The 27,727-nt window shown below is 36.5% G+C and overlaps 2 protein-coding genes, 1 long non-coding RNA gene and 1 pseudogene across 8 annotated transcripts; all 4 read right to left on the bottom strand.

Annotated features, from left to right (window-relative positions):
• Window positions 1–698: 698 nt before the first annotated feature.
• LOC127504040 (uncharacterized) lies at window positions 699–9,140 on the bottom strand. 6 transcript variants are annotated; one of them, XM_051878360.1, is made up of 8 exons: window positions 8,804–9,128; window positions 8,520–8,564; window positions 5,548–5,718; window positions 3,648–4,001; window positions 2,706–2,798; window positions 2,536–2,622; window positions 2,176–2,209; window positions 699–1,840 (listed from the first exon to the last, which is right to left on the bottom strand). In XM_051878360.1, the coding sequence occupies exons 3-8, from the start codon at window positions 5,591–5,593 to the stop codon at window positions 1,822–1,824; spliced, it is 633 nt and encodes a 210-aa protein (XP_051734320.1). In that variant the 5' UTR covers window positions 5,594–5,718; window positions 8,520–8,564; window positions 8,804–9,128; the 3' UTR covers window positions 699–1,821. The 6 variants fall into 6 exon arrangements, with proteins under 6 accessions (XP_051734320.1, XP_051734325.1, XP_051734322.1 ...); XM_051878365.1 differs by having other exon boundaries at window positions 3,648–3,998; XM_051878362.1 differs by lacking the exon at window positions 8,520–8,564 and having other exon boundaries at window positions 9,042–9,140.
• Window positions 9,141–10,275: 1,135 nt separating this feature from the next.
• Window positions 10,276–18,936, bottom strand: LOC127504039 (zinc finger matrin-type protein 1-like). Its single transcript, XM_051878358.1, has 7 exons — window positions 18,706–18,936; window positions 16,989–17,095; window positions 16,811–16,897; window positions 15,034–15,166; window positions 14,689–14,949; window positions 14,264–14,354; window positions 10,276–12,700 (listed from the first exon to the last, which is right to left on the bottom strand). Exons 1-7 carry the CDS (start codon window positions 18,833–18,835, stop codon window positions 11,692–11,694), a joined length of 1,818 nt encoding a protein of 605 aa, XP_051734318.1. The 5' UTR covers window positions 18,836–18,936; the 3' UTR covers window positions 10,276–11,691.
• A 959-nt stretch (window positions 18,937–19,895) lies between these two features.
• Window positions 19,896–22,465, bottom strand: LOC127503863 (uncharacterized). Its single transcript, XR_007927235.1, has 3 exons — window positions 22,340–22,465; window positions 20,223–20,357; window positions 19,896–20,044 (listed from the first exon to the last, which is right to left on the bottom strand). It is a non-coding gene; the product is annotated as an uncharacterized LOC127503863 (long non-coding RNA).
• A 35-nt stretch (window positions 22,466–22,500) lies between these two features.
• LOC127504323 (ectonucleoside triphosphate diphosphohydrolase 2-like) lies at window positions 22,501–27,588 on the bottom strand (annotated as a pseudogene).
• Window positions 27,589–27,727: the final 139 nt, after the last annotated feature.

Raw genomic sequence — 27,727 nt, 5'->3', positions numbered from 1 at the left:
GCAAGGTCTGTGGTCTCTCTGTGGTGGTTTTGTTTTAGTGTAGCGCTGAGGAGCTCAAAGCTGAACGAGCGATGCGAGAGAGATAATGTTCTGTCTTTTTGCACAGGAAGAGGTTTGTTCATTTGCCTCAAAGTATCAGGAAGAACAGCTGCATAGTCAAACTGAATGGCAGCACAGCTTCTCTCATACCCACATTTTTTTTTTTTATTTGACACAGACCTTTTATGTATTTTTGATTGTATTTGTTTTCCTCTTAAATAGTCCTTTTCATTTTAAAGGTTACATTTGTCTTGTATTTTAGTTGTTGTTCATTTACCAGCTTTTTGCTGGTGTTTTTGCGATTTAAATAAAGTCACAGTCCTCAAGTTCACACAGGTGTCCTTGCAGAGTAACCACAGGTGAAGTGTAGCTCATCACATTAACCATCAACATGTGCATAGCATATCAATTGTATTGAATTGATTTATAAGAAATATTTCAAGCTAATCAGCTTTGCTGCGATCAGACACTGGGCAATATCATTCAGTACAGTTTCACAAAGGGAACGCACACCCTCAGAGAGGGAAACTTTAACGCTTAAACACATAAACCAACACACCCTCAGATATGTAAGACAGGGGGACACCATAAATCCCCTACAACACAAACAGGTGTCATCACAAACAAATAACCCACAGAAACACTCAATAATACACTGATTTAAGAGAAAACATGAGATTTAATTTAACAAAGATTTATACAAACTATTTAAAGAGCATAACATTTAAAGCATTAAAAAGAAAACTGTACATTCAATTGCAAATTAAACATGCTGTGCTGTCAAGAACAAAACACAAATCTTGATAAAAACGTGGGTTAGTCCAGGTTGAGTGTGAGTTCAGTTTTGTAGTAATCCTGGTGGTACGTTCAGCTCTACAATAAATTAAATTCATAAAGTGGACTGTTGGCTGACTAACATCCAATGAGACACTTAACTATGAGTAAAGTTAAAGGGATAGTTCACCCAAAAACGAAAATTCTGTCATCTCACCCTCAAGTTGTTCCAAACCTGTACAAATTTCTTTCTTCTGCTGAAAACAAAGTAAGATATTTTGAAGAATGTTTGTAACCAAATAATTGTGGGGCACCACTGACTTCCATAGTATTTTTTTTTTTTCATACTATGGAAGTCAATGGTGCCCCACAACTGTTTGGATACCCATATTCTTGAAAATATCTGCTTTTGTGTTCAGAAGATCAGATTTTTACAGGTTTAGAACAACTTAAGTGTTAAGTAAATGATGACAGAATTTTTATTTATTTTTGTTTACAAACACTAGTTTTATAGACTTCAACAGGTCCATTTTGAAAAAAAAAATTGCTTTGGAGAGAAAAAAAAACACCACCAACAAAAAATAAGAGAGCATGTACGTCAGGAATATATAAGAAAAAGAATGAATTTAGACATTTTATAATAATGTCTCATTAGTTAACATTAGTTAATGCATTAGCTAACATGAGCAAGACATTTATTATGGTATTCATTCATCTTTGTTAACATTACTTAATAAAAATAAACTGTTCATTGTTCGTTCATGTCAGCTGAGGTCCATGAAATAATATTAACAAAGACAATTTTTATAAGTGTATATGTATAAGCAAAAGTTGAAATTAACTAATCTTAATAAATGCTTCAGAAGTGAATTTCATTGTTAGGTCATGTTAATTAATGTAGTTAACTAATATTAACGAATGAAACCTTATTATAAAGTGTAGGTATGTAATGTGTTTTATCAAATTGTAGATACTTTTTGTTTGGAGATGAAGAGTCTGTTGTCCACCTCATCGCAACGGATTCGTCCTGTGGAGAAAATGGCAAAGTAAACTTTCTTTTAAAAATGCTCTTAAAGCACATGATATTGGCAGAACAAATTATTTAAGTGTTTATCAAAATTTTAAATGAGTCTAATAAGGCTGTCAAGACAGAGCCAATGCAAACACACATATAAGGGCTTTGATGTGAGCGCGAGTGTCGCAAATCAACATTAACCCACAACTATAACACTCTTGTTTAGTTGCTTATTTTCATCTTTGATCATTTAAGGGATATTTTAATCCTAGAAATAACATTCATTAAACAAATTATTTGATTTAAAAAAATAAAAAAAAAAGCACTGAAATCTCTTCTCAACTTACTTGGCGAATCGATGTCTGCACTTCTTAGGTAGACCTGTTGTCTCAATGATAAAAAAAATGAAAATATTAATGAGACACAAATTTTATATAAAATCAAAATTTGAATTAATTTCTTTACACTTTTATACAGTAACTGTTTAAACTGTAACTGAGCTATAAGCACTGTGATGTACTTCAGAAACTTTCCCAATGGACATCTACATGGGGCATCTGAGCATTTGAAACAATGCGTGCAAGAGTAAACAAGCATGTCACATGGCAAAACTAAAGTTGTGAAGCTCTTTCTTTGACCACTGCGATGTACCAGTATGTTACAAAGACATGTGTGAGTTCTATGTGTGTGTGTGTGTGTGTACTCACGACTGAAGTAGTAAAGTGTGCCTGCAAGTGTAATGGCCAAAAGCAAAAGAGAACCAATTCCCGGCCAAAGCACTGAATGTTCACAGCCTGCAAAACAAGAAACCAATCAAACTAAACAGTATAAAACAGCAAGAAATCAGCAGCATCTAACAGCAAGCCTCTGTCCGCACCTTTAGGTGAGTAGTTTGGGGTTTTGCAATTACAGGTCTTCTTCACAGGTTTCTGGGTCTTGACTGTTGGCGGCTGAACTGTTGGAGGATTCACTGGAGAACAAAGAAAAAGAATGTCAAGACAAAACAGACTGCATCTGCTCCATTGCGGACAGTGATTTCAGTGGATCTTTTAAGTGTTATGATTCTGAATATGAAGAATTCATGTATTGGTCTTTAAAATTGTAGGTAAAATAAAGATCAAAAGTGACCTCAGAACATGGACAAGAAACAAATGAAGATGGTTCTACTCAAATTTAAAAATAATTAATTTTTCCTTGATTCAGAGCTACCTTGTTTGCACATAGCAATCTTAATTGAATTAAATAACTAGCATAAATGAATGCAAAGACAATGTAACTGTCAGTGCAACCTGAAGGTTGAAAGATTCTCATATCCCCCCCAAAAAGTTGTAAAACTATGAAATTTGAATACATTGTGTCCAAGTCAACTAACATGAACTGTCCAGACCAGAAGATCCCAGACAGGTCTTAAACGGAACTCTAGGATTCTCAGGCCAAATACCTCGGCATCTCCGAACACTTTACTGCTGTTCGAATCTCTCATACCACATCTCCCATCAGTCATTTACTTTAAGCTACATGATCTTGAGATGTTCTTAGAGCACCATGAAAGAGAATAAAGACTTTGGAAACATCTCCACCTTCACACCAGGTGAAGATGGAACTTCAGGGATGGAAACCTCAAGGTGTGATTTTACTAAGATGACTCTGTAAACCAACATTTATCTCAGTTTCATTGATTTGGTCTTCTTGACTTTCTTAAGCCTAAAATGGTCATCCACGAATCATCAACAACACCATTACAGAGGAAAACTCAAGTTCGGACAAGAAAAAAAACAGGGTAGGAGACCAAAACAGAGAAGGAGAGCACTGCTCATACCTCCAGGCTTTATGTAATATCCAACAGGAATCATAGTCTTAGTTTTAAACATGCAGGAATAGAGGCCAGCATCTTCTTCCTGTAGTCCCATGAGGCGCAGGGTGTAGACCACCACCTTATGTCCGGAGGACACGGTGCCCTTGAACCGAGAGACTTCGATGTTCTCTGCATGTTGCTCTCTGCCAGCGCTGTTGACATACATGAGAAACTCAAGAGTGTTTCTACTCTCAAGGTACCGGAACCAAAACACCTCCTGGCAGGCATGATCTGGACATTCACAGGACAGACTTTCCGTGCCATTGATTTTGGGGTATAAAACATTCGAAGTAGCTTGGAAGCAGGGCAGAATGACTGCTTAAAGGGAAACAAAGGAAAAATCAGAGTCCTGCTTTGTTCATTATGTACATTTTCAGTTTCAGCTTTAACGATATAGTTTAGCCACATTTAATTTTAAGTGCATGGATGGTACCTATTCAAAGGACATTGATATATCTTATTTTAAAAGATTCTTTAAGAATACTATCTCTACAAAACATCACAAAAATTCAAATTCAGTATTCAGAATAAAATATATTACGGCATCAATTTTCTTCGACTTCTGCAGACTTCCTTATGCTAAGCTCATATTACTGTAGCACTTAAGTCCTGGTTTGTTCTTTATGCACATTTTGATTTTCAGGTTTAACTACGTAGTTTAGCTTAGACGTTACCTATTCAAAGGACACTTTCAGAAAGTAGAGCACAAAGGTTAAATATAGAATTAGAAACGGTAAAAGAAAAGACTGAAAAGTCATTTTTACGATAGACCATAAGAGGATTAGAAACACATTAGTCTATTTCCTTGTTATGTAAGAATGGAAACCTGAATAGACAGAACTCTTAGGTAGGCAATTTATGTTGTCTATATCCTCTTGCAAAATAGTTTTCCTCTCTTATCAGTGCCTGGGGGAAAATTTTGCATATGTGGGCATAGATTCATATGAGCAGAAAAAACATGATAATTTATGTCAGAGAATGGAAAAAAATCAATATTCAGTTTGGTACAAAAACCAAAATAGGCTGGTAGTGCGAAAGCATTAAATCGAGTCTTTTTAAAATCATAAACAATTTATTGGTTAACACTGACTTTTTTTCGACATTTAAACATATATTAGATGCAAATATATGAGTGTGTGAGACTCAGTTATAGTGGATAATCTGGCTTGGTTACACTTGACATTCTACTAACAGTAAGTAACTTTGCAATTAAATGTCGACTACCTCTCATTAGAGTATCAGTAGACTGTCTGCTTAATATCTGCTAACACTTTATTTTGATGCTCCCGCAACAGACATTATGCTGACTATAAGTAACTTTGCAACTACATGTTAATTTATTCTACTAACCATAACCTAATAGTCTACTAATACTCTAATAAGAGTTAGCTGACACGTAGTTTCAAAGTTACTTAAAGTTAGTAGAATGTCTGTGTGGACCATCAAAATAAAGTGTAACCATTTGTTTTTCAAAACTTTTAGATTATATGCATATTATCAAATATGTAAGTATTGTGTGCGCAAAATATACAAACAGTTGTATCAAATCCAAATATTTTCAAGCGCAAGAAATTTTGTAAATTGCCTTAGGATGCAAAACACCTTTGGGCCTACAGCGAAACACTGAGGCCATCACAAGGTTATTTTAAAAGATTCTTTAAGAATATCATCTTTTACAGAATGTCACAAAAAATTCAACTTTAGTATTTAAATAAAATATATAACGGCAGTCAGCAATAATATTTGACTTGTGCAGACTTCCTTGCGCTAAGCTCATTTTACTTGTAGCACTTACTGTATGTTTCAGGTCTGGTCACATTAGAATTTGACGCTCTTAAATATAACGGAAAGAAAAGTTCCTTACCTGCCATCCACATGAACAAATAACTGCACATGCAAGAGAGGGTCATCCTTGGGTGTCCGTGTGTGAGCTGTCAACTGTGTGTCTGTGTTTTCCTTTCTGTTCTTCATGTGTCACACTGAAAGGAGGGCCTGCCCTGCAGTGTGTGGGGCCAATGAACCAATTACTGACAGCCTATCAGAGAATGAGTCAGAGGAAACGCACATACACATAAAACATCAAGGAAAAATCAGGAGCCTTTTCAGAAAAACACATATTTCAGGTTTCGTTAACAAGAAAATAGGAACTATTGACTATTGTACATGCAAAAACATTCAAAGTTTTACTAAAAAGCTCTGAAGTACACAATTATCTTTCAGCGTGCGACGTGACAATGCTTCGACAATGCAATGCTAAAGAATGAATTTAGCATTTTTTTTGTTTGTTTATTTTTTACAAGGTTTTAGGAGTAGAGATGATCATTTAAATATATAGTTAACTTTAATATGATAGTATGTCATTTCAACACATTTTGAAGATATAACATCTATTTTGACTTGAAAACATCCTGACAAAAATTAGATGATCGTTTACTCTCATGCTTCAAGTAACTTTTAACAGACACGTTGTTAGAGAAGTTTGAGGATTTAAACTGAAATGGTTCAAATCAAAATAGCATGAAAGTATATATATGAACTCATAACTGAAATGATCTCCAACTTCTCCAAAACTCAAGTATTTACAAAACTGTGAGAAAACCCACAGGTCATTCTATTTGAGCAGTTCCAGTGAATGTTAAAAGACTTTCTTCTCTACTCTGAAACAGAACGCGCAGGCTTGCTGAACCCTAAATGCCCTAAAATGATCTTTAACCCGAACGCAGGTGTGTGACCTGAGAAACACCTGCATCTGTCCGCAGTGCACCACAGCTAGAACAGCGTCAAATCTAACACAAACACATAATATAAAAAACACTTGTGATGAATATCAGATAAGACTGAAATTAATCACAGATCCAACTCAACGTACTGCTAATGCTGGATTAATGAACAAATAACCTATAAAATCGCTTAATGAATCAATTAATAATCACATTAATAAAGTACAGATGGCGGCATATAACCAACAACGTTGCAGCGTGGCAAACTAAATACTTTTTACCTCAAAGTGTTGATAGAGTAGGCTACATACATTTCCCATTTCTGACAGTATGGTGATAGATTTAGTTTTGAGCGTCGTAAGCAGCCTAGTAAAAGTGTGCGACACTATGATTTGTCCTGGACTAAGATGGAATAAAGATAATACAAATTTGAAATGCGTTCAAAACGTTTGACAGCTTATCTTAATACCTCATGAGGACACATATAGTCAAGTTAATTGTTAAAAATGCCATTTAGTTAATTGTTAAAACAATTATTTTCCATATTTTTACCAATCATTTTAAAGGAATTATATCGAATTTCTACATTGTCTAAACGTTTTATTAAATTATTAGTATTTAATATATATATTATATTTCAATTAAATATTAAAAATTTAATTATGACATTCTCATTCAAATATCTTCCCCTCTGGTTTTTGAACAAATCGCACCTTGAGTACATATACATTTTTGGGAAAATAATTAAAAGAAAAAAAGAGATTTTTTTTTTTGTTTATGATAAACTTTTGTTTATTGTGTTATGTTATTCCCCCAAAATGCATTGCCATTACATCTTCTTCTACAACCTACACTTTTGAATTTATTTACTAAGGAAAATCAAGAAAATGCTTAAAAGTATCCATAAAATAAATTATTTTATGAATACTTTGAGTTAAATGGATAAAAATAAAGTAATATTTTATATACACTGTAAAAAAGAATTGTTGGTTTAACTTAAAAAAGTAAGTTACCTGGTTGCTTTAAAATTTTTAGTTCATTGAAATTAAAAATTTGAGTTAATACAATGAAGGCGACTGGTTTATAATGAACAGAAACTCAAAATATTAAGTTATCTGAACCACATTAATTTTCTAAGTTGATTTGACAACATAAAAAATGTGATAACAAATCATGATTTTTTTTTTTTTACAGAGTAGTAATGAAAATATAAAATTTTATGATGAATTGTATGTACTCGATCTTGTCATATCGGCTGAATTAATAGTTAGGTTAAACTAATGAAAAAAAAAACTGCTAAACTTGCTCATCGTTTTTTCACAGTGTAAAACTGCTTTTACACTACAATCACATATCGATAGAGCAGATCACAGTTTATTCCAAGGCCTCTAGGTTGGACAAACACATTTAGTTCATAATACTTCATTATAAGTCATTATTGCACTAAATTTACACGTCAGTGACACTAAACAACCTGAAGAACCAAACTGAAGGCCTAACTCACAGCTAAACATTTGCACCACAAAGTCAAACCGTTGGTTTTGTTCAGAAGCACAACATTTCTCAACTCATTTAACAAGCCAACGTGCTCGTTTTCCACTCCACGTTCTAGATAAACTGCACTAATGAAGTTTTTGAGAGTGTGGGACTTCGGAGCCTGAAGCTCAGGGGGGCTTGTGTGGGAGTTTTGAGCTGAAGCGTTTAAGATCTCGATCATTGGCGAGGAGGGCTGAAGGGGCTCATGGGACGTGGAGGGGTCGTGAAGAGGGGAGGATGTGGGAGATGCACATGCCTCGGAGGTCGAGGGTACGACAAAGACACAGGGAGCCGAACCACACGATTCTTTGAAAACAGGAGATCTCAGGGGGCTTGAGAGAACGCTTCAGTGCGACTGTCGACGAGCTTGTGTCGACGGAGGGCTTTGAACTCTGCGGTTACAAAGGCTTAGGAAAAAGGTTCATATAGTTCTGAAGTACAAACGCTGTGTTATAGATACAGGTGTTAGTAATATGCATTAAAGTGCATTTGAAGATCAACACATGATCATTAGAATTACAAACATTAGAATTCATCCTGCACACAAAATAAAGTGAATTATGTCATCATTTCTACTCACAATCATGTCGTTCCATGTACACTACCAGTCAAAAGTTTGGAGTCTCTTATGCAGAAACACAGTAAAACATAGTAATGTTGTGAAATACACTGTAAACCCTGAAACTCAAAATAATTGGTGCGAGTAGGGCAAATTCAAATTAAAGTATTAAATTATAAAATAAGTATTTAGAACTTTCTTTTTCTTTTGAGTTCACGAAACTGACACATTTTAAGTAATTGAATTGTTTAATTGTTTTAAGTTTTATGAACTTGTTTCTTTTAATTTAGACAAACTAAATTTACCTGAAACTGGGCGAGGGGGTGACAAGTGGAGCATGGGCTTAGTTTGAGAACAGATATTTCATAAATGTTCTATATTGCCGTACTCTTTCAGAAATTGCTATGCTATGCTAATGTTATCAAAGCATTAGCTGCGTCCAAAATCGAGTACTTCTCTACTATATAGTAGGCGAAAAACAGTATGCGAACAGAGTAGTATTTCCGAATTTATAGTATTCGTAAAACAGTAGACGAAAAGTACCCGGATTACTTATTACTTCCAGTGAGATTCTGAAGTGCGCATACGATGGGCACTTTAGGCACTTCATGTGCACTTTCGGTCTTGTGGACTTACAATGGCCGCTGCGTGCGCGTGTCCGTTAAGTCCACAAGACCATAAGGTGTCCCATTCGTCATTTAAGCTTAAAGAAGGGTGCTCGTGAGCACCCCCTTTGCGGCTGCTATGCGCCCTCGATGCGCACTTCTGCTGAGTAAAAGTGCGGACTCAGAGAAAGACCGTGAGGATTTAGGGTGCGATTTGGGACAGGGCCTTACTATCCCATGAGGCCACGGGAGAGTGAATGGAGCTGAAGGGACATAACTGACGCTGGTAGGTCATGTGACAGTAACAACATGGCAGATGTAGTACATCCAAATTCATTCATACTACACGCATTCGTACTATATAGAACATACTTTTTCAACGGTCATGAAGTAAATTTAAAATCAAATGTAGCTCCTACTCAACAGTACGCGATTTTGGATGCAGTCATTGTGTTACCAATTAGCATTTGCTGAATTAGCTAGTTATAGCTAGCTAAATTTTCACTACTAAAAATATAATTTAAGATGTTGGCGCTGCTAGCCTTTTGGGCAGCACGCCGACATATAACGGCATTTTGCTTTGGGCGACTAGAGTTCGAGTCCCGGATCGCGGGCCTTTCCCGATCCCGTCACCCCCTCTCTCTCCCACTTCACTTCCTGTCTGCTTACTGTCCTATCATAGTAAAGGCAAAAATAAATCTTTAAAACATAAGTTAATGTTAAATGATAATTTTAAGTTTAATGTATGAGTACAAAATTGAAATATGCCAGTTCTGTTTTTCTGAATTTCTTAAAATTTTTGATGCAACTGATTACCTGAATTTTTTTGAGTTTTGCCAACTTTTTTCGGGTTTACAGTGTATATTTGCAATTTAAAATAACTATTTTCTAACTATTTTTTGGTGTGTTCATGACTAAAAAAAATAATAATTTAGTTTCAAAAGACAGTGCACAAGTCTTTTATGATCATTTTTATGATGCTTTTTATCGTCATATTGGACCCAATTCACATATGAGTTTGGAAAGACACAAGGGTTAGTAAATTACAGAATTGTCATTTTTGGCTGAATCATGTATTTTGCGTTCTGCATTTTCAAGTATCATTTCCTCTGAAACACAATCATCGTCCCACAATAAAAATATTCCCTAAGAAAGTTCTCTAAAACCAAGAATTGAGTTGAAAATTGTTTAATGGGGCCATTGGATATCAGATACGCAGCACAACAATTTTTCTTGATTGTGATAATTGTTTGAACTCTCAAAAAGGGAAATACAGCTCTATGCAAGAAAGAGGTCAACAGAGTAGTCTTGTCCTCATTCAACTTCTGCACCTGTTAGACCTGCAAACAAAAATATTCCTGTATGCTGCTGCTGCATCGAATGAGGCTGATGTTACATTACTCTTTCACACACACACACACACACACACACAGAAATGCAACAAAACAAAGGATTGCAGCTCTTCTGATACAGGGAAATGTTTATAATATACAAATCTAACCTCTATTCAGACAACTCCATTTTATTCTTGACGTTCATTATTGACGTCTTTCTTGAACACAAAGTCAGGGTCTGAAAAGCATTTCAAGGCTGATCCAGATACAGTGTTCATGCTGGCAATCAGCACCCCCTTGAGGCTAAAAGTGGAAATGCTTCTAATAAGTCATGAACATAAGGAAAAGTTCATGTATGAGATTTTTAGAAAACATTCAACAATAAATACTATATCTATGCTGATATAAACAGTGAGAGGGATTTATTTGATGAAAAGCCTGAAGCAAGTTGAAGGATACATGGGTGGATGGCTCATGTAGTGTTTTTGCATCACATCACAAGGTATAAAATTTCTACTGATTTCTCCAAGAGAGAAGTGCAGCTCTAGAGACATCCTATATAGTCTGTAGTCCTGAGCATTCAAAGGAATAGTTCATCCTAGAATGACAATTTTCACACCATTTTCTCACCCTCATGTCATTCCAAACTTGTATGACTTCCTTTGTTCTGTGGAACACAAAAGAGGAGGTTTAGAATAATGTTTACACTGCTCTTTTAAATGTACCAGGTTGCTCAAACCACTTGCAATATGAAGTCTTTTGACACAATATAACAGCTTTGTGTTTGACAAACACTGTAGGTTCTTGAGTGTCACAGCAAGTTTGAATATGTGGAATCATTTTCAATATTTTAAGTGAATATCAACATAAATTTTGATCTGTACCTCACTAAAATTCAGAATATAGTGCATAAGTTGTATTGACTACATATTTTTGGAGACTGACAGCTTCCATTCCATTGCATTGGCAAAATGTACCATGAACATTCTTCAAAACATCTACTTTTGTGTTCCAGTGAAAAAAGAAAGTCCTATGGGTTGAAAATAAATGAGGGTGAGTAAATGATGACAAAATTGTCATTTTTTGATCCTTTAAAAAGGAATTGAGAGCAGATGAATTTCTGTATGAAAGAAAGGCCTTAAGAGTTCTTCAGAGAGCATAAATAGTGAGATGGGTCCAGGAGATTTCAGTGCTCTTCTGAGGTCCCGTGCAGTTTTATTACAACAATACTGTCAAACCATCATCGAATAGTCTTTAAAAAACACCAAGAATAGTCTCATCCCAGAGCCTTTCCTCCTCTGTCCTGTTGTCTTCTTGGTTTGTCTTCTCTTTTCCTTTTTTCTTCTCTTTTTTATGTTTTTGTTTGCCATCTTTTGTTTCTGTCCTTTCCTCCCCATGTTCCTCCATCCTTCCCTGTGCTTCCTCATTTTGCACTTCAACTTCTTGTTTCTCCAAGAGCTCCTCTTCTTTTTGTCTCTTTTCATGATGTCCATCCCTATGCCTCCTCCTTTTCTTGCTTTGTCTTCTTTTACTTCTGCTTTCCTCATCTTCACTAGAGCTTCTATCTCTTTTTCTTCTCTCCTTCCATTTCTTATTTCTATCATCTTCTCCTTCTACACTTCCTCTCCTGTCTCCCTTCCGCCTCTTTTTCCTTTCCCCTCGTTCCGCTACTCCTTCCCTTCCTCTCTTTTCCGTATCAGACCCATCCTCCTGATCTCTTTTGCTCTTTCCGTGCTTTCTCATCTTCTTCTTCCGTCTCCTCCTCTCTCTGCTGTCGTAACTGCTGCTGCTGTCACTACTGCTGCTAGTGTAGGAGGAGGAGCCTGAGAATGAGGAGGAGCTAAATGAATCAGGGCTCCTCCCCTTTTTATATAGTTGACCAGGTATGAATGGAGGACGGGAATGTGGTATATATCCCGGCTGATAGGGTGGGACAGGGCCAGTCACCCCAAAGCCAAACTGAGGGACCTGAGACTGGAATTGTGGGTGCCAGTGAGGTCGAGGGAAACCAGGAGGCGGAAAATGTGGCATCAACTGGCCAGGGTGGGGTATCAACTGGCCAGGATGAGGTATCTCTTCTCCTGTCAGTGAACCTTCTGTTGCACTCTCATCCAGAACCTTGCTTGCTTGTCCCACAGTGCCCAGCCCTGCTTTGGGCTCCAGTCCCCGGGCCTTCTGCACCTGGATGTAGTCAGCCAGCTCATCCTGGAAGGAGTCATACACTTTCTTCTGAGATTTGCACAGCTCAATAACTTTCTTCTCTCTAAGTACCAAGAAGAATGAAAAAGAATGAAGTCACTTTCACTGATTCAGATGGCTGATAACAAGCAGATTAAGATTAAAATCGTTGCACGTAAACTATTGATCAACCAATATGGGTTTAACAATAGCGTACGCAAATAAGTAAAATGCAGAAGTAATAGCAATATGTATGAACATTTTAAAGAAAATTAACTTTTTAACACAACACTTTTTAACTTTTTAACAATTAACACAATTTAACTCCACAGAATAGCTACCTTTTAACTTAGGCCCCATGAAATCCATTTTATTTTTCCCTATATTCTGTGTTTTCCATTTTATTTTCTTGGGATTTGGTGTCTTATTATTTAATACAAATGTATATAAACATTAACAATTTAATCAAGCTTTTAAAATGTAATCAAATGAAAATATAACAATTTACAACAAAAAACCATTGCATTTTTTTTTTTTTTTTATGAAATAAGATGCTGAACAACAGAACTGTCTTCTGGTTTCAACAGGCATGTGTTCATGCCCTCATATATTGAGACAGCAGACGCTGAAAACATGGTGAGCATTTATGTATCAGACGAATCTACGGCACTCATTCACAGAGAAACGCAGAAATCACTTCTTAGAAACATGCACTGACTGGCTGTTGTTGCGTTTATTTCTGCTGTGTGATAGGTTGTTCCATATCGAGTAAAAATATCCAGAGCTTATCGTCGTCATCGATGCAAATTTTATTGCAATCTTGATATGATATTGTTTATCACCCAGCCCTACTATGAAGGCGTATTTAGAAAGTAAATTAGATTAATTCTGATTTCATTTTTACTTTAAAATATTTGAAAGCAGACCATATTCACTTGGAAGTTCATTCATGAAGCATTCATGGTTATATCGATAATGTAAAAATGTAAAATATTGGCTGACTAATCGGCCTGGTCGATATATCGACCTATCGCTAATGAAAACTAAGGTTTATGTCCAGATGGATCCGGCATTTTGGGAGCCTGAAACCGCTATTTTTTTAAACCGGGTCCCAGAGTGGATAAATCTGGAAACGACACACACGTTTTTGTGTGTACAGCCAATCCGTATATTTTGTGAAACGATGGTCATCACCCCACGTCTCGACCCTAGTCAGACAATGCTACGTCACGTAACAGCAACAACAACAACAATAGCAAACTACATGCTTGTGTTCGTGCCGCAGAAGCTACTGGGCCTATTAACTTTACTAAAATAAAGCTTTATTACTAAGCTTTACTAAAGTTTGTATACATGCTCCAAGTCTTTAGTGTATCTCTGTGGCAGAATTACAGCCACATACTGGTCTGGCATGTATACCACATCAATTTGAGTTGGTTTCAGTGGTTACGTGTGTACGCAGATATTTCTTGAGACGACGCCGTACTTATGGAATTTTTTTTTTAGAGCGAGGAAGAAAAAAAAGATTAGGGAAAGCTCTGGCTTTGTGTGGATGTGGCCTCAGTCTCCTAAAACAAGGTACAAACCCTAGGGGCTGCAACACAATAAAGCATAAGATGAAATAACTAATAAGAGTAATGTCACTCACTTGACAAAGTGTTTGTTACCCTGCATGTGTGCCTGGTACATCTCTATTGAGCTGAGCGTCAGACAGCAAATCGGACAAGTCAGGGAGCTCACTGTAATGTGTAGTGAGAGGAAAACAAAATAGTACAAGAAATAGGGTTTAATAACAAGAAAATAAAGCAAATTTCAAATTGTCAAATATGAATCTTTAAAATCAGTCAACCATCCATTGACTACAGCATATCTGTTTACATTAATGGATTACATATGACCTCCTAAAATAATTGTTATGCTTTATATACTTTAATTATACAATTAATTTAAAATAATTAAATAAGTTTATTCAAAATTAAATAATTAAGCAAATTATAAATATTATTAAATCAAAACATTTATTAATTTTTATATTAATTAATTTGGTTGACATAGATGTACTTTAATGTATACCATGTTCTGACTGTTCCCCCATCTGGTCCAGCATTTCCTGTCGGGACTGGTTCCGCTGATGCTTCCGGCCGCTGTAGTGCTGCTGAGCAACCAGAGGGTTGTTGAAGGAAGCACTGCACAGAGCACAGTACTTGTTGGGATCACTGAGGTCAATCTCTTGATCAGCCAAACCAGAAGTGTCGCTCTGCTCCTGACTGATTGGATTTTGCACAGTATTCACTGATGGGAGGGCAACAGGAGATGTGGATTCTACGACGGGCACTGAAAGTAGAATAATTTGAAAGGTGGTTTTGCTCAAAATGGTGACGAGCCAAACTCAACAGAACCCAGTTTGATTTTACTCACCTCCAGGTGGTGGAGGATTGGTTTTTCTCATGTTCTTGGCATGAACTTTGCCCTCATAGTGCGACTTGGCCACAGTGGGAGAGCTGAACACCATGCTGCACAGCTCGCAGAACTTCTCTGCAGACAGACCTCTCTGTAACAAAAAAGCACACAATACGAATAATCTATTGTCAGCCTTAAGCTACAATTGAAAACATATTTTTGTATAGAGAAGCATGCTGTTTTGACCATTATTCTCTCTTGATTTAACTATAACGAACAGGTTAGCTTACATACAGTAGCTTTCCTTTTTGAAGTGATGAATGAAGTTCGAGTCCGATATCCTTTGCCAATTATTATGTACACAGCAAATCTCCCTTTATAAATATGGTCAATTTCAAAGTGTTTATATCCAAAAGAAATGATCTTGGGAGATTTTCTTATACCCTCTGTAATTTACCACGCTGTATTTTTTTTTCTGTGCTTGTGCAGCATCACGCAATCACACAGACTCTGATAACTGGTGTCAGTGGTTCCGTTTGTTCATCAATTGATGTTACGATGATATATAAAAAAATAATTTAATTACTTTATAAAGTCATTAAGTCGAGTCATATAGTTCAAGTCAATTCTTGAGTCACTGGACCTCAAGTCGAAACCAAGTCATTTTCTTCATTTAGCTATTCAATTTGCGACTCGAGTCAGACTCAAGTCATGTGATTCGAGACCCCCACCTCTGCTTAAAAATTCACTTTTGAGGAAAACATTCCAGGATTTTTCTCCATATAGTGGACTTCAACAGTTACCAACGGGTTGAAGGTCCAAATTGCAGTTTCAGTGCAGCTTCAAAGGGCTCTATATGGTCTTGTCTAGCAAAGCAATCTGTCATTTTCTAAAAAAATAAAATAACATTTATATACTTTTTAACCACAAATGCTCGTCGAGTTTTTCACCTTTACAACGTGATTACGTACAGAGCAGTGCAAGATGAGCACTTGCGGTTAAAAAGTATATCATTTTTATTTGACCCATCTTTTCAAGAACCTTATTCCTCAGCTGGGATCGTGTAGAGCCCTTCAAAGCTACATTGAAACTGCAATTTGGACCTTCAATCCGTTGTCCCCCGGTGAAGTCCACTATATGGAGAAAAATCCTGGAATGTTTTCCTCAAAAATCTTAATTTCTTTTCGACTGAAGAAAGAAAGACATAAACCTCTTGGATGACATGGGGGTGAGTAAATTATCAGGAAATTTTAATTCTGAAGTAAACTAATCCTTTAAAAGCAATACATGCATATTCTGTAGGGCTGGGACAATAAATCGATTCATCTTGATTTCTGAGATTTTCCGAATACTCTCTCAAATCGATCCTGAGCTTAGTTTTTAACAGCAGATGGCGCTCTAGGCTAATTTTTAACCGCATGCTCAAATGCTCAGGAAGAAGAGTGCTCGTGCGTTCGGTTGAGTCTGAGAATGTACTTGCACCTCAGAATGCTTTTATGATGTGAGATTGATGTAAACAGCCCACTGCAAACATCCTTGTAATTCGATTCAACCTTTTCAAACTTTCTGAATGATTATTTTAGGTTCAAGTGGTGTAAGGAATAGGAAGCAAGAAGAGTACAGCTGTTTCTAAAGCATGTTTTAAATCTGCTGTTAAAAACTAAGCTCAGAATCTATTCGAGAGAGAATCGTGATGCATCCAGAAAATCTCAGAATCGATCCAGAATCATTTCTGGATTCGTAATGCATCAATTTATTGTCCCAGCCCTAATATTCTGTATGATCTGTTACATACCAACAAGCCTCCACATTCTTGGCTCGGTTTGATCATTTTAGCTTTGTTGTTCAGGTACATCCTGACCCTTTGTGCATGCTTTTTCCCCTAGTAGCATAGAAAGCAGTGTTAGAAATATGACAGCAGCCCTGAACTTGAAACAGAAAAACTTGAAACAGAAAAACTTGATTTCACAAACCTCATAATGAGAAACTCTCTGGGACTCGTGAATCAGGGTTGCTTCACACACATGACAGAAGTTATCCGTCAACAAGCCTTTGAGAAAATCACTGTCACTCTGAGACCCTGCAGGAAAACCAGACAGTAAAAGTGAAAATAATGTACACATTTAAACAGGGTTGCTTTAAGCTCTGAAATAATCTGAACATAATTTTGTGCAAGGTAGCATGAGTGATGTGGTTTGTGTAGACAGGATCCCATTAGCAAATTTCTACCAATCAGATTTTCATAGAGCATGACATTTATGATTAGAAATAGATTTTAGATACAAAGTGAGACATTCAGTAACACTAGTCACAAAGAAATGGAGAGTACTGTATTGTATCTCTTAGAAATATCAGTATAACTGGCTAAATTGTGATTTAACAAATAATGAGCATGAACAGAATGAATTTTGTTCATGAATTCATTCCTACATAAATCGTTGGAACTTATCTAAATACGATAATTTACGCAAGAATGGTTTTACAGACGATTTACAGAGGAATTCGTTCTGCTTACATTTCATGAATGAGGCCAATTTGTGTGAGCAAAATCTACCAGTAATAGTGTATCAGGATCTTGTGGTGCAAGACTAATGGAACTAGTCAAAATAAAAAAAACTTATTTTAACTTAATTTTTCAGAATTAAGGATGCATCGATTTTCATGCTATGCTTGTCTGATTAATGACCAATATTAAAATTTTATATTATAAAAAAAAAAACACAAACACAGTTAAAGACCAACAGCTTTAAATGTTACAACTGAATCTAGACACAAGATTATAAAGAACTAAATTATTGAAACTGATATTTAAAAACGTCCCATAAATTATATTGTACAAAGAGACAATTTGTGCATGCAGTGGTTTCTTTTGCCATTGTTTTATTGAATATACTGCTGTAATGTACATATCTCTAAATAAAAGAGTGATGTTCATGTTACTGTAAAATAAATCAAACTTACATGAATTCCACGTCCATTATTTGCATAAAATGGTGAATCAATTCACTCAGGCTGTTTGTTCCTAAATGTGTCATTGTATACTATCAGTTCAAACAATTTAGTCACAAATGTGTTTTATACAAGATTGTGGATACTTACATTGCATAAAAAATAACTAAATTTTGATTCATGTTTATTTGTTTGTACCATTGTCTAATAGAAAATATACATTGCTTTCCTATGTAACGTGATACTAGAATTTTCTTTAAACAAAATGACATTAGTTAAAAATATAACTACTGAAAACTAACTAAAACGTTTAAAATTTGCACAAACGAACTGTTTTTCAAAACTATTTTCCAGAATAAGTATTATAGGCAAAAAATTAATAAATAAATAAATAAAAAATACATTAGCTTCCTGGCTAGATTGTGGTTTAATCGTCGAATTAATCGATGTACACGATGTTTTTCTGATTCATTCAACCCACGTTTTGTGTCTTATCGTGTATTTTCAGCCGATAATCGACTTAAACACGCAAGACTTTTATAAAAAGAGGGATTTTTGTGGTGGTTGTTTAAGGTGAATAATGGGTACTAATATTTAGCCTAGCCTAGCTTGTTGGCTCGCTAAGCTTTATTACCACCCATGAATCCATCTCAAACAACTCAAACACAAACATTCGATGCAAATAAACTCCATATGACTGCATTTTTGAAGTTTTTGAAGGGTTTCAACTTATAGACTCACCTTCTTCAACCTGAGAAATATTGGTGTTAGTGTTTTGTACTGTTTCTGGATTGATATCGTCTGTATTTTTGATATTGTCTGTTTCCGCACACTGCGGAGAACACGATACACTAGCTTTAAGCTCGGACATTTCTTTAAACCTGGAAATAAATCAAAACTGAAGCAGTTTTAGCTAAAATGCCAAAGAGCTCTACATGGCAATGGCTAAGATATTAAGGGAGGTGATATACGCATGCGCAGTAGGATCACGTTTCTTTACGTGCTAGGCAGCCACTGAATTGAGCAGATGCTTACTGCCACCATCTGGTGTTTCATGTTATTGAAGATTAAATACTTATAATTCAATCGAACCTTCGTGTTATTAAATACGCACTATGTTATATGAAGTATGCAATTATATTAACATTACAATGGTATAAGCATAGTTTTTTCTAAAAAATAAAAAAAAGCATTCAGATATTATTACTACTGTAAAATCAAGCAAAATCAGTAACCTGTCTCTGAAATGAATTCAGCTTGGTGAATTATTAACATTATGATTTATTCCTTCAGTCTGAGAAATAGGTGAAGTGCCATGAATTTCTTATTGTACATTAACTGAAGAAAAATATGAACTGGTTAAAAATAGAGATGTATAACTACAGTTTGGGATCACTGAAGACACTAGAGAGACAGAAAAGACATAAAATTCCTTCAATAAAGCTAATTAGTGTATCACATAAGATAAAAAAAGACTAAGAAATCAACTGGAATCTATTGAAATAGTAACAATTTTACTTACAAAACTGTGATGGAACCATAATACAGTGTTCAAATGTTGTATACCATAGTAAAGATGGAAAATCATGTTTATATATTATAGCATTTAGTATTATTTATGTCTTGTCTCATGAATTTAATTTCGTATAACTTTCATATGGTTGATGCAGCACATAAATCATATCTGTCAGTAACTATTTGTCAGTGGCAAAACAAACAAATGTCTTTCTGTTAAAATAGATGCAATATTATCACAGACAGTATATAGGAATGCATTATTCATGTAAACATATCATCATTGTGGAGCTTATTTTAAGATAAGCCTGCCCAAACAGAAAAACAAGACAGAAATAACTGTATAACAGTGTGCTATGAGACACCTCCATTCCTCCTTTTCCACCAGATCACTAGGAGAGCCATGTAACAGACGGGTGGCAGTGAGGAGGATGGTTAGGAGAATCAACAAACAGATCCATGCCGCAGGACACAAGCCCTTTCTGATCCCGGTAGGTTCCTCTGGAAGAAGGCTGCTCACACTGAGTATATAACCCAGAGCCCAGCCCACAGAGGCCTCACCTGCCTGTAACAGAGTAGAGACTGAAAGTGTGGTGTGGTTTTGCATACTGCACATTCACATAATTAATACATTTTTCATTTTAATCAGAAGCAAACCGAAAAAATGGTTCGTCTTGCCAAATTCAGAAGTTAAACTGGTTCTGTGATGTACAAGTATATGAGCACCATGTTGATAAACTCACCTTTTTCTGGAAAGCAACATTTTGGAAAGAATGTTCATCAAAGCTATAACCCCTAAGCATTAGCACTTGTATATACACTGCAACTGCACAATAATCCTTCAGGTATTTTTTCAAGTGGGGGGATTTCCTGGTCATCTATAATGAACAGGAGATATTATTAGATTTACAGGACTTCAGATATGCAGTGCAACAATGAGCTAGAACTACTACTTTTAACTATAGTAGTTATATCATATAAAAACTAAAATGAACTTTCTAACATACTAAAACTAACAAACTAACAAAAATAATTTAACTAACTATAACCCGAATTCCGGAAATGTTGGGACGTTTTTTAAATTTGAATAAACTGAAAACTAAAAGACTTTCAAATCACATGAGCCAATATTTTATTCACAATAGAACATAGATAACATAAATGTTTAAACTGAGAAATTTGACAATTTTATGCACAAAATGAGCTCATTTCAAATTTGATGCTGCTACAGGGTCTCAAAATATTTGGAACTGGGGGCATGTTTACCAAGGAGTAGCATCTCCTCTTCTTTTCAAAACAGTTTGAAGACGATACTGCGGCATCGAGGTTATGAGTTTTCTGGAGTTTTGGTTTTGAAATTGGGTCCCATTCCTTGCCTGATATAGGTTTCCAGCTGTCCGAAGAGTTCCTTGGTCGTCATCGTAATGAGCAACATATGTTCTCTATAGGAGAAAGATCTGGACTGCAGGCAGGCCATTCAGCATCCCGACTCTTCTAAGATGAAGCCATGCTGTAGAATAGCTGCAGTATGTGGTTTTGCATTGTCCTGCTGAAATACACAAGGCCTTCCCTGAAATAGACGTCGTCTGGAGGGGAGCATATGTTGCTCTAAAACATTTATATACTTTCAGCATTCATAGTGCCTTCCAAAACATGCAAGCTGCCCATACTGTATGCACTTATGCACACCATACCATCAGAGATGCTGGCCTTTTGAACTGACGCTGATAACAAGCTGGAAGGTCTCCCTCCTCTTTAGCCGGAGGACACAGCGTTCCCGTGATTTCCAACAAGAATGTCAAATTTGGACTCGTCTGGACCATAGAACAATTTTCCACTTGAAAGTTCCATTTTAAATGAGCCTTTGGCCCACTAGGGACACGTCGGCGCTTCTGGACCATGTTCACATATGGCTTCCTTTTGCATGATAGAACTTTAGTTGGCATCTGCAGATGCACGGCGGATTGTGTTTACCACAGTGGTTTCTGAAGTATTCCTGGGCCCATTTAGTAAATGTCATTGACACAATCATGCCGATAGTGATGCTGTGTCGTCTGAGGGCCCAGACCACGGGCATCCAATAAAGGTCTTCGGCCTTGTCCCTTACGCACAGAGATTTCTCCAGTTTCTCTGAATCTTTTGATGATGTTATGCACTGTAGATGATGAATTGCAAAGCCTTTGCAATTTGACGTTGAGGAACATTGTTTTTAAAGGTATTCCACAATCTTTTTTCGCACTCTTTCACAGCCTCTGCCCATCTGTACTTCTGAGAGACTCTGCCTCTTTAAGACATCCCTTTTATAGGCTAATCATGTTACAGAACCTGATATCAATTATCTTAATTAGTTGTTAGATGTTCTCCCAGCTGAATCTTTTCAAAATGTCTTGCTTTTCAGCCATTTTTGCCCGCCGTGCCAACTTTTTTGAGACCTGTAGCAGGCATCAAATTTGAAATGAGCTCATTTAGTGGATAAAAGTTTAAAATTTCTCTGTTTAAAACATTTGTCATGTTATCTATGTTCTATTGTGAATAAAATATTGGCTCATGTGATTTGAAAGTCTTTTAGTTTTCATTTTATTCAAATTTAAAAAACGTCCAAACATTTCCAGATTTTGGTTGTAAATAAATACAAAATAAAAACTAAATAAATAAATGCAGACACAATATTGATTTGGGGTGGAAATGTGCTTGAGAATTGCAAAGTGTCATGAGAATAATGCAAAATAATATATAACTGGTTTCTTTATCTTTTTATTTAAGTGTGATATGGACATATTATCATGAGGTTTATGTGATTTATTGGCAAATTGTGCTATTTTCACTCTCACACACATGCACACACACTCACAAATTATACCTCTTCTATGGTCATATTGCACATAGCCTGTGTAGCCTCCTGTAGTTGAGCAGAGGTGCTGATCTTTATCCCTGTACTTTGCTGGAGATAACTGTGAGTGAAGAAATAGGCAGAAAAAGGCCTGAAAGGAAAGAAAAATGCTTAAGATGCTTTCATGCTACTCATATGATCCATTTTGGGCATTTCTGGCCCCTCACCATGAAGCCCCCGCTGATGTTGGGCTGGAAAACTCCATTAAAGGAACACTGAGAAAAGGGGCAGAAGTGGAAGGAAAATATTTCAGAAGTGTTGCCAAGGCAGCTTTGGTAGTCCCCGGTGCCTTGCACTCTGATCCACGAATGAGGGTCGTAAGTTTTTGGGTCTCCTTGACACCACACAAGGCGAGTCAAACACTTCCTTCAGCTTGAAGACATCAGTGAAGTCAGATGGGTAGCAGGGATGGTACACTTTGCTAGTATTACCCTGTGACTGAAATGAACACATACTATGTTAACTGATTTACTCACAGGACAAAATAAAAACCCTAAAAAGTTTGTTTATCACCAATACAAAATTTTGTAGTATATATTTATTATTTGGTTTGTGATGCATCATACTGTAACCAGGTAGGCCAGGATCATGCGGAGAGCCTCTTCTTTACCATAACACAGGTAACTATGTGTGTAGAGGGAATACTCTTGCCGTAGAGACGCAAGGTCATATGGTTTCTCTCATTTTCAACTGTCTCTGGGGTCTCAAGGTGATCTGTGTGGACGCCCCACCTAAATCCAGCGCACCGACTGTCTTTCTGCCAGGTTTAAGCCACCGGCCCACATAGCCATACTACACAGTGTGGAAATGAGCAGACAAAGACAGAAAATGGCCACTAGATGGCCCCAAGCAGTTAAGAAACTAGTAAGAATACCATAAATCAAAACACTGGCTAAATATTTAGAAGTCTGTTATAAAAAGAAGAGACAAAGCTTAAGTATAATTCATATGGTCTGTTTCACTGACAAGAAAAGATCGTACTCTAACAGTATGAAAGTACCTTTATGAAGTTTTCAAGGAGGTAGTTCACAGTGACCCAACCGTAAACCCCCTCTTCTTGACCACTCAAAATTACTGCTCCTCGAAAGCTGAATGGAAAGGATTTGATTTTTTGTTTGACTTCTTGAAGAACCTGAGATGCTCTGTCAGGATTGGTTATTCTGGTGAAAGTAAAAGTGAAAAAGTCATTCGGGCAGACCACAAATATTATATACATAAATATTTACAGCCAAAACATAGTCTAAATTGGTCCCAAAAGGTTTTGGGATACTTAAGCCACTAAATTTCTGTCATGACAACTCTGAGTGTTTGGCAATGGTAATGGATACGACAATGTTAATATGTTTGGTCTTGGCAGAATAGATCTGAAAAATGTTTTATACGGAAGAATATATATTGTAGATAAATCAGACTTTGCCCTTCACATTTTATGATGCTTTGTGTCTAAAACTATATTGAAATATTTCAAGTGCTGCTCACTGCAGAACCAAATGAAATCCAGCTCCATCTCTCTGGATATCATGGGTTGAGCTTGACCTAGTCCAGTGGCACCTCTGTGGATCTAATGGGTGGAGGGATAGAGTTATGAGTAGAGTTCGGGTGTGTGTGTTTGACCTTCTAGCTTCACCCATTAACACCCAAATTACAGTACATCCAAGAGAGGAAGGTGGACTTCACGCTCCACCCATGGCTCTGCAGTGAGCAGCTCTCAAATATCTCGAAATATTACCATTAATCTTCCTGAAAATGTACATTATTTCACATTCTAAAAATCTTGGGTTATTTTCTACCCAAGTCCTGCGTTGAGCCTTTTTGGGTCATTTCTTTGGGTTATTTTTCTAGTGTTTGGGTAGGTTTTGTGTTACCCAGATCCTGGGTCAGACATAAACAACCCAGGGTTAAATTATTTATCGCGGGCTTTTTGCGACCTCTTCAGGAGAGAGCAGTGCAGCTCCGTCGAATTGGTGCATGTCTTCGGTAAACATACAGGATTGTGTACGTTTCATCCAAAAATTCGTTATTGTTCTGTATATCGTTTAATTTTATGCAAAGCAACACACAGGGCCGCGATGTGAGTCACCTAACGTGTGTCGCATCGGTCCCTTTCGCGTGATGGAAACGCCTGATACCTTGCATACTTTTTGATTTTATTCAAAAAGATACAGAATATAAATACTTAGGATGTTAAAATATGTTCCCAGAACTGCACACTGATTGTTATGGACAGGTTGGAGCCAGTCACAGCATTTTTCGGCTACGAGTGGAAACGCAGGCGGCGGTCTGAAGTTAGCAGTTCCCCCCCGCGAACGCGAGCCATCTCCGGCACGAGATCTAGCGTCGTTACGGTGGAAACAGGACAACAGAGACTGGTCGATTACTCTTGAATTTCTTCTAAATGTTTAATTTTTTTTACTTCTAATATTATTAAATGAGCTTAAATGTAGGCGATATGTATTAAACGATATAAAATATGCTATATTATAAAATATGATCGCAAATAAAGGAATATCATGCAAACCAGTGGTTGTGTGGAGTATTTAAAAAAAAGTTGAGAGGATTTTAAACATTAATTCATGCATGAAGAAAAAAAATAAGATAGTATTATAGTAAAAATGAATCAACACAATGCTGGGTTAAATAAACAACCCAATTTGCTGGGTAAATATAGGATGAACACATGTTGGGTTAATTTTACCCAGCAATTTGGTTGTTTTTAAACCCAGTGTTTTTTACAGTGCAGCAACATTACCTTTTTGACATCAGAAACTGTCTGTAAAAAGAAGTTTTCTTTAAAAACTTTCTTTTTATGTATGCATAAAACATTCAAACATCATGTAGCAACATAAGAAGAAAAACCACACTAACATCAGAAGTCTCATGCCAGCAGTTAGCTCCCAGATATACAGGGGTGCGTTAGATGTCTTTCTGGGGGAATGTCTCCCGCAATGCCTGCTTCAAGCATGCCTCGAGGCTACGGCCTGCTGCACCCTGCTGACCAGCATAAGCTGAGATCCCTTCTCCTGCACCAAAGAAACACAAGACACATATTTATTTATTTACTATTTTACTAAAAACTTAAATATAGCTAAACAACAGAGAAAATCTTAAACAAGCATATAAGAGCACAGAGTGAAAAAGTTTCATATGCCTGAAAATATATTGTATAGTCTTTGCATCTGAAACTGTATTAAAATATCTTGAAACATAACATGCATATTTGTGCTTTTGTGTTTTGTTTAGATGTTTATCAGTATGCCAAATATCTTCACCATTAATCTGCCTATAAATTTAACGAATTTCAGCAAGTCCTTTGACCTTTGACATGACACTCGCTGTGCTGGGACAACCACGCCTGTGCCCATTTAACATGTCCGCTGGCCATCTGTAGGTGTACAAGGCAGTATGTGAGGAGCCAGCATCCAGCACAATCCCATACTGCAATGGAAGAGAGAAAGAGCCCAAAAAATGTAAAAATCCATGTTCACTTCGCTTTTTTAATGTGATTAGAATGTATTGTCATAACAAATGTTCTGACTGTGATTTATTCACAGAAGTCACTATATTTTGAGATAGCCAGCATATTTCCAGTACAATAACTATAAGATTTTGTACATAATGTGTTTCTGTGACATGTCACGCAGTTATTTACCCACAGTTCCCAGAGGTTTACATGTACCTAGTGACCAATGACGCACTCCTGGAGATGCAATTCCCAGAACAGTCTGATATAACAAACTGTTCTGAGTGTGCATCTTCATTTGTTCCAGGGTTCTCAATAGGAAGAAACAAAATGACTTTTATCAGTGTTTACCATGTGAAGGCTATCTCCCCCCCATCCCCATGGCTACAAAACTGACTAAATACACTGTACCTGGTTATAATGTAAGTTCAGATTTGTACTTGGGGTTCAGGATCTGGCTTTCAGATTTGATGTTGCTGCCTATGACCCAGAGATTGGATATGAATTCCTATCTGAGGGTGAATGTCAAAGTATATACATTGGTAAAGTACTATTCAGAACTACTATGAGAGGAAAAAAACCCATTATACAACTAGCACAGCATATTAGTGTGTGCTCAAAACAACACACTCCTAATTTGTATCATTTGCCAAAATCTTGCCTCCCTCTAATCAAGATAAACTGCATAAACATGCAAGTTAGCGTAAGGAAGGAAGGAAGGAAGGAGATAAGAAAGAAAGAAAGAAAGATGTTTAATGTTTTAAATGTTTAATTTTCAAGAATTTATAAGTAATAATATTTACCATGTACTGCGGAGGCTCTCTCAGTTCATGTATAGGTACAGTTAGGAGTAGAATGGACACAATTCCAAACAGAAGGAGCGTTCCTGAGGCAACAAACTTAACAAACAGTTTATCCATCAGTAGAGTTGGGGTCTGCCTGGTGCAATTCTGATGGCAAAGGAGGAAGGGCAACCCCTCCACCCAGCCTTTTCCTTCACAAGAGTCCAGACTTCTCTATAATCCCCACTAATAGAAACAGTTAGTTACAGTATTGTCAAAGAAACATTGTATGTATATATATATATATATATGTGTGTGTGTGTGTGTGTGTGTGCACGTGCACATACTTTATCTTTTCAACCGCTCAAGTTCATTAACTGAACAAACTGTAGATTGTTGTAGATTAGAGTAGAAGCACAGCACGTCATGCACTAATTATCTTTTTTTTTTTAATCTTTGTTGAATGAGGAAGTATTCCAAACATTCATTCTTTTATATTATCTGTTTAAAATGTGACTTCTGAAGGTGTGTCCACTGGTGCATCTGACTAGAATCTTGAGTCTTAGTCTTTGTTGTGCAGCAGCAGGGCTAATGTGATGGAGAACAGTTTTATTTACAAGGTTTCTCTTCATTCAGTGTTCACTGCCTCTATTCAACTGACACAGACAACATGCTCTGAATAGGATAATTCCTGCCAAGAGCAGGAGCACTTTGCATTAACAGGCCTACTTTGTATCCACAATGCACTATGTGTGGTAAGAATGTCCTGTTTGGTGTTGAAAAGGGAGGATGAAGAAATGTGTGACATCATCTATATTTTGGTGAATTACTCTGCACTAGAATGCATGATAGTCATCCTTATTTTATGACAAAATAGAATGACTAAATTAAGGCCAAACAACCAGATTGTAAATTTAAAGGGATAGTTCACCCAAAAATGAAAATTCTGTCATCATTTATTCACCCTCAAACCTGTATGAATTTCTTCGTTCTGCTGAACACAAGGGAAGATATTTGGAAGAATGTCAGTAAACAAACAAATCTCATCCCCATTGACTACCATAGTATTTATTTTTCCTATTATGGTAGTAAATGAGGGGCTATATCTGTTTGATA

Source organism: Ctenopharyngodon idella, chromosome 21 (genome assembly GCF_019924925.1).
Source record: "Ctenopharyngodon idella isolate HZGC_01 chromosome 21, HZGC01, whole genome shotgun sequence".
Classification (NCBI taxonomy): Eukaryota; Metazoa; Chordata; class Actinopteri; order Cypriniformes; family Xenocyprididae; genus Ctenopharyngodon; species Ctenopharyngodon idella.
Note: the sequence above shows the minus strand (reverse complement) of the source record. Positions and strands in the feature narration are given on the sequence as shown.

Excerpts from the sequence above, each read along its gene's own strand:
- LOC127504040 (XM_051878362.1), bottom strand. The coding sequence starts at position 5,593 with ATGACCCTCTCTTGCATGTGCAGTTATTTGTTCATGTGGATGGCAG. Across the intron at positions 2,799-3,647 it reads ATATTACATAAAGCCTGGAG|TGAATCCTCCAACAGTTCAG; the intron begins GTATGAGCAGTG and ends TTTGTTCTCCAG. Across the intron at positions 2,623-2,705 it reads CCCAAACTACTCACCTAAAG|GCTGTGAACATTCAGTGCTT; the intron begins GTGCGGACAGAG and ends CTTGTTTTGCAG.
- LOC127504039 (XM_051878358.1), bottom strand. The coding sequence starts at position 18,835 with ATGTCCGAGCTTAAAGCTAGTGTATCGTGTTCTCCGCAGTGTGCGGAA. Across the intron at positions 16,898-16,988 it reads AGAGAGTTTCTCATTATGAG|GGGAAAAAGCATGCACAAAG; the intron begins GTTTGTGAAATC and ends CTATGCTACTAG. Across the intron at positions 14,355-14,688 it reads GGGGGAACAGTCAGAACATG|TGAGCTCCCTGACTTGTCCG; the intron begins GTATACATTAAA and ends TACACATTACAG.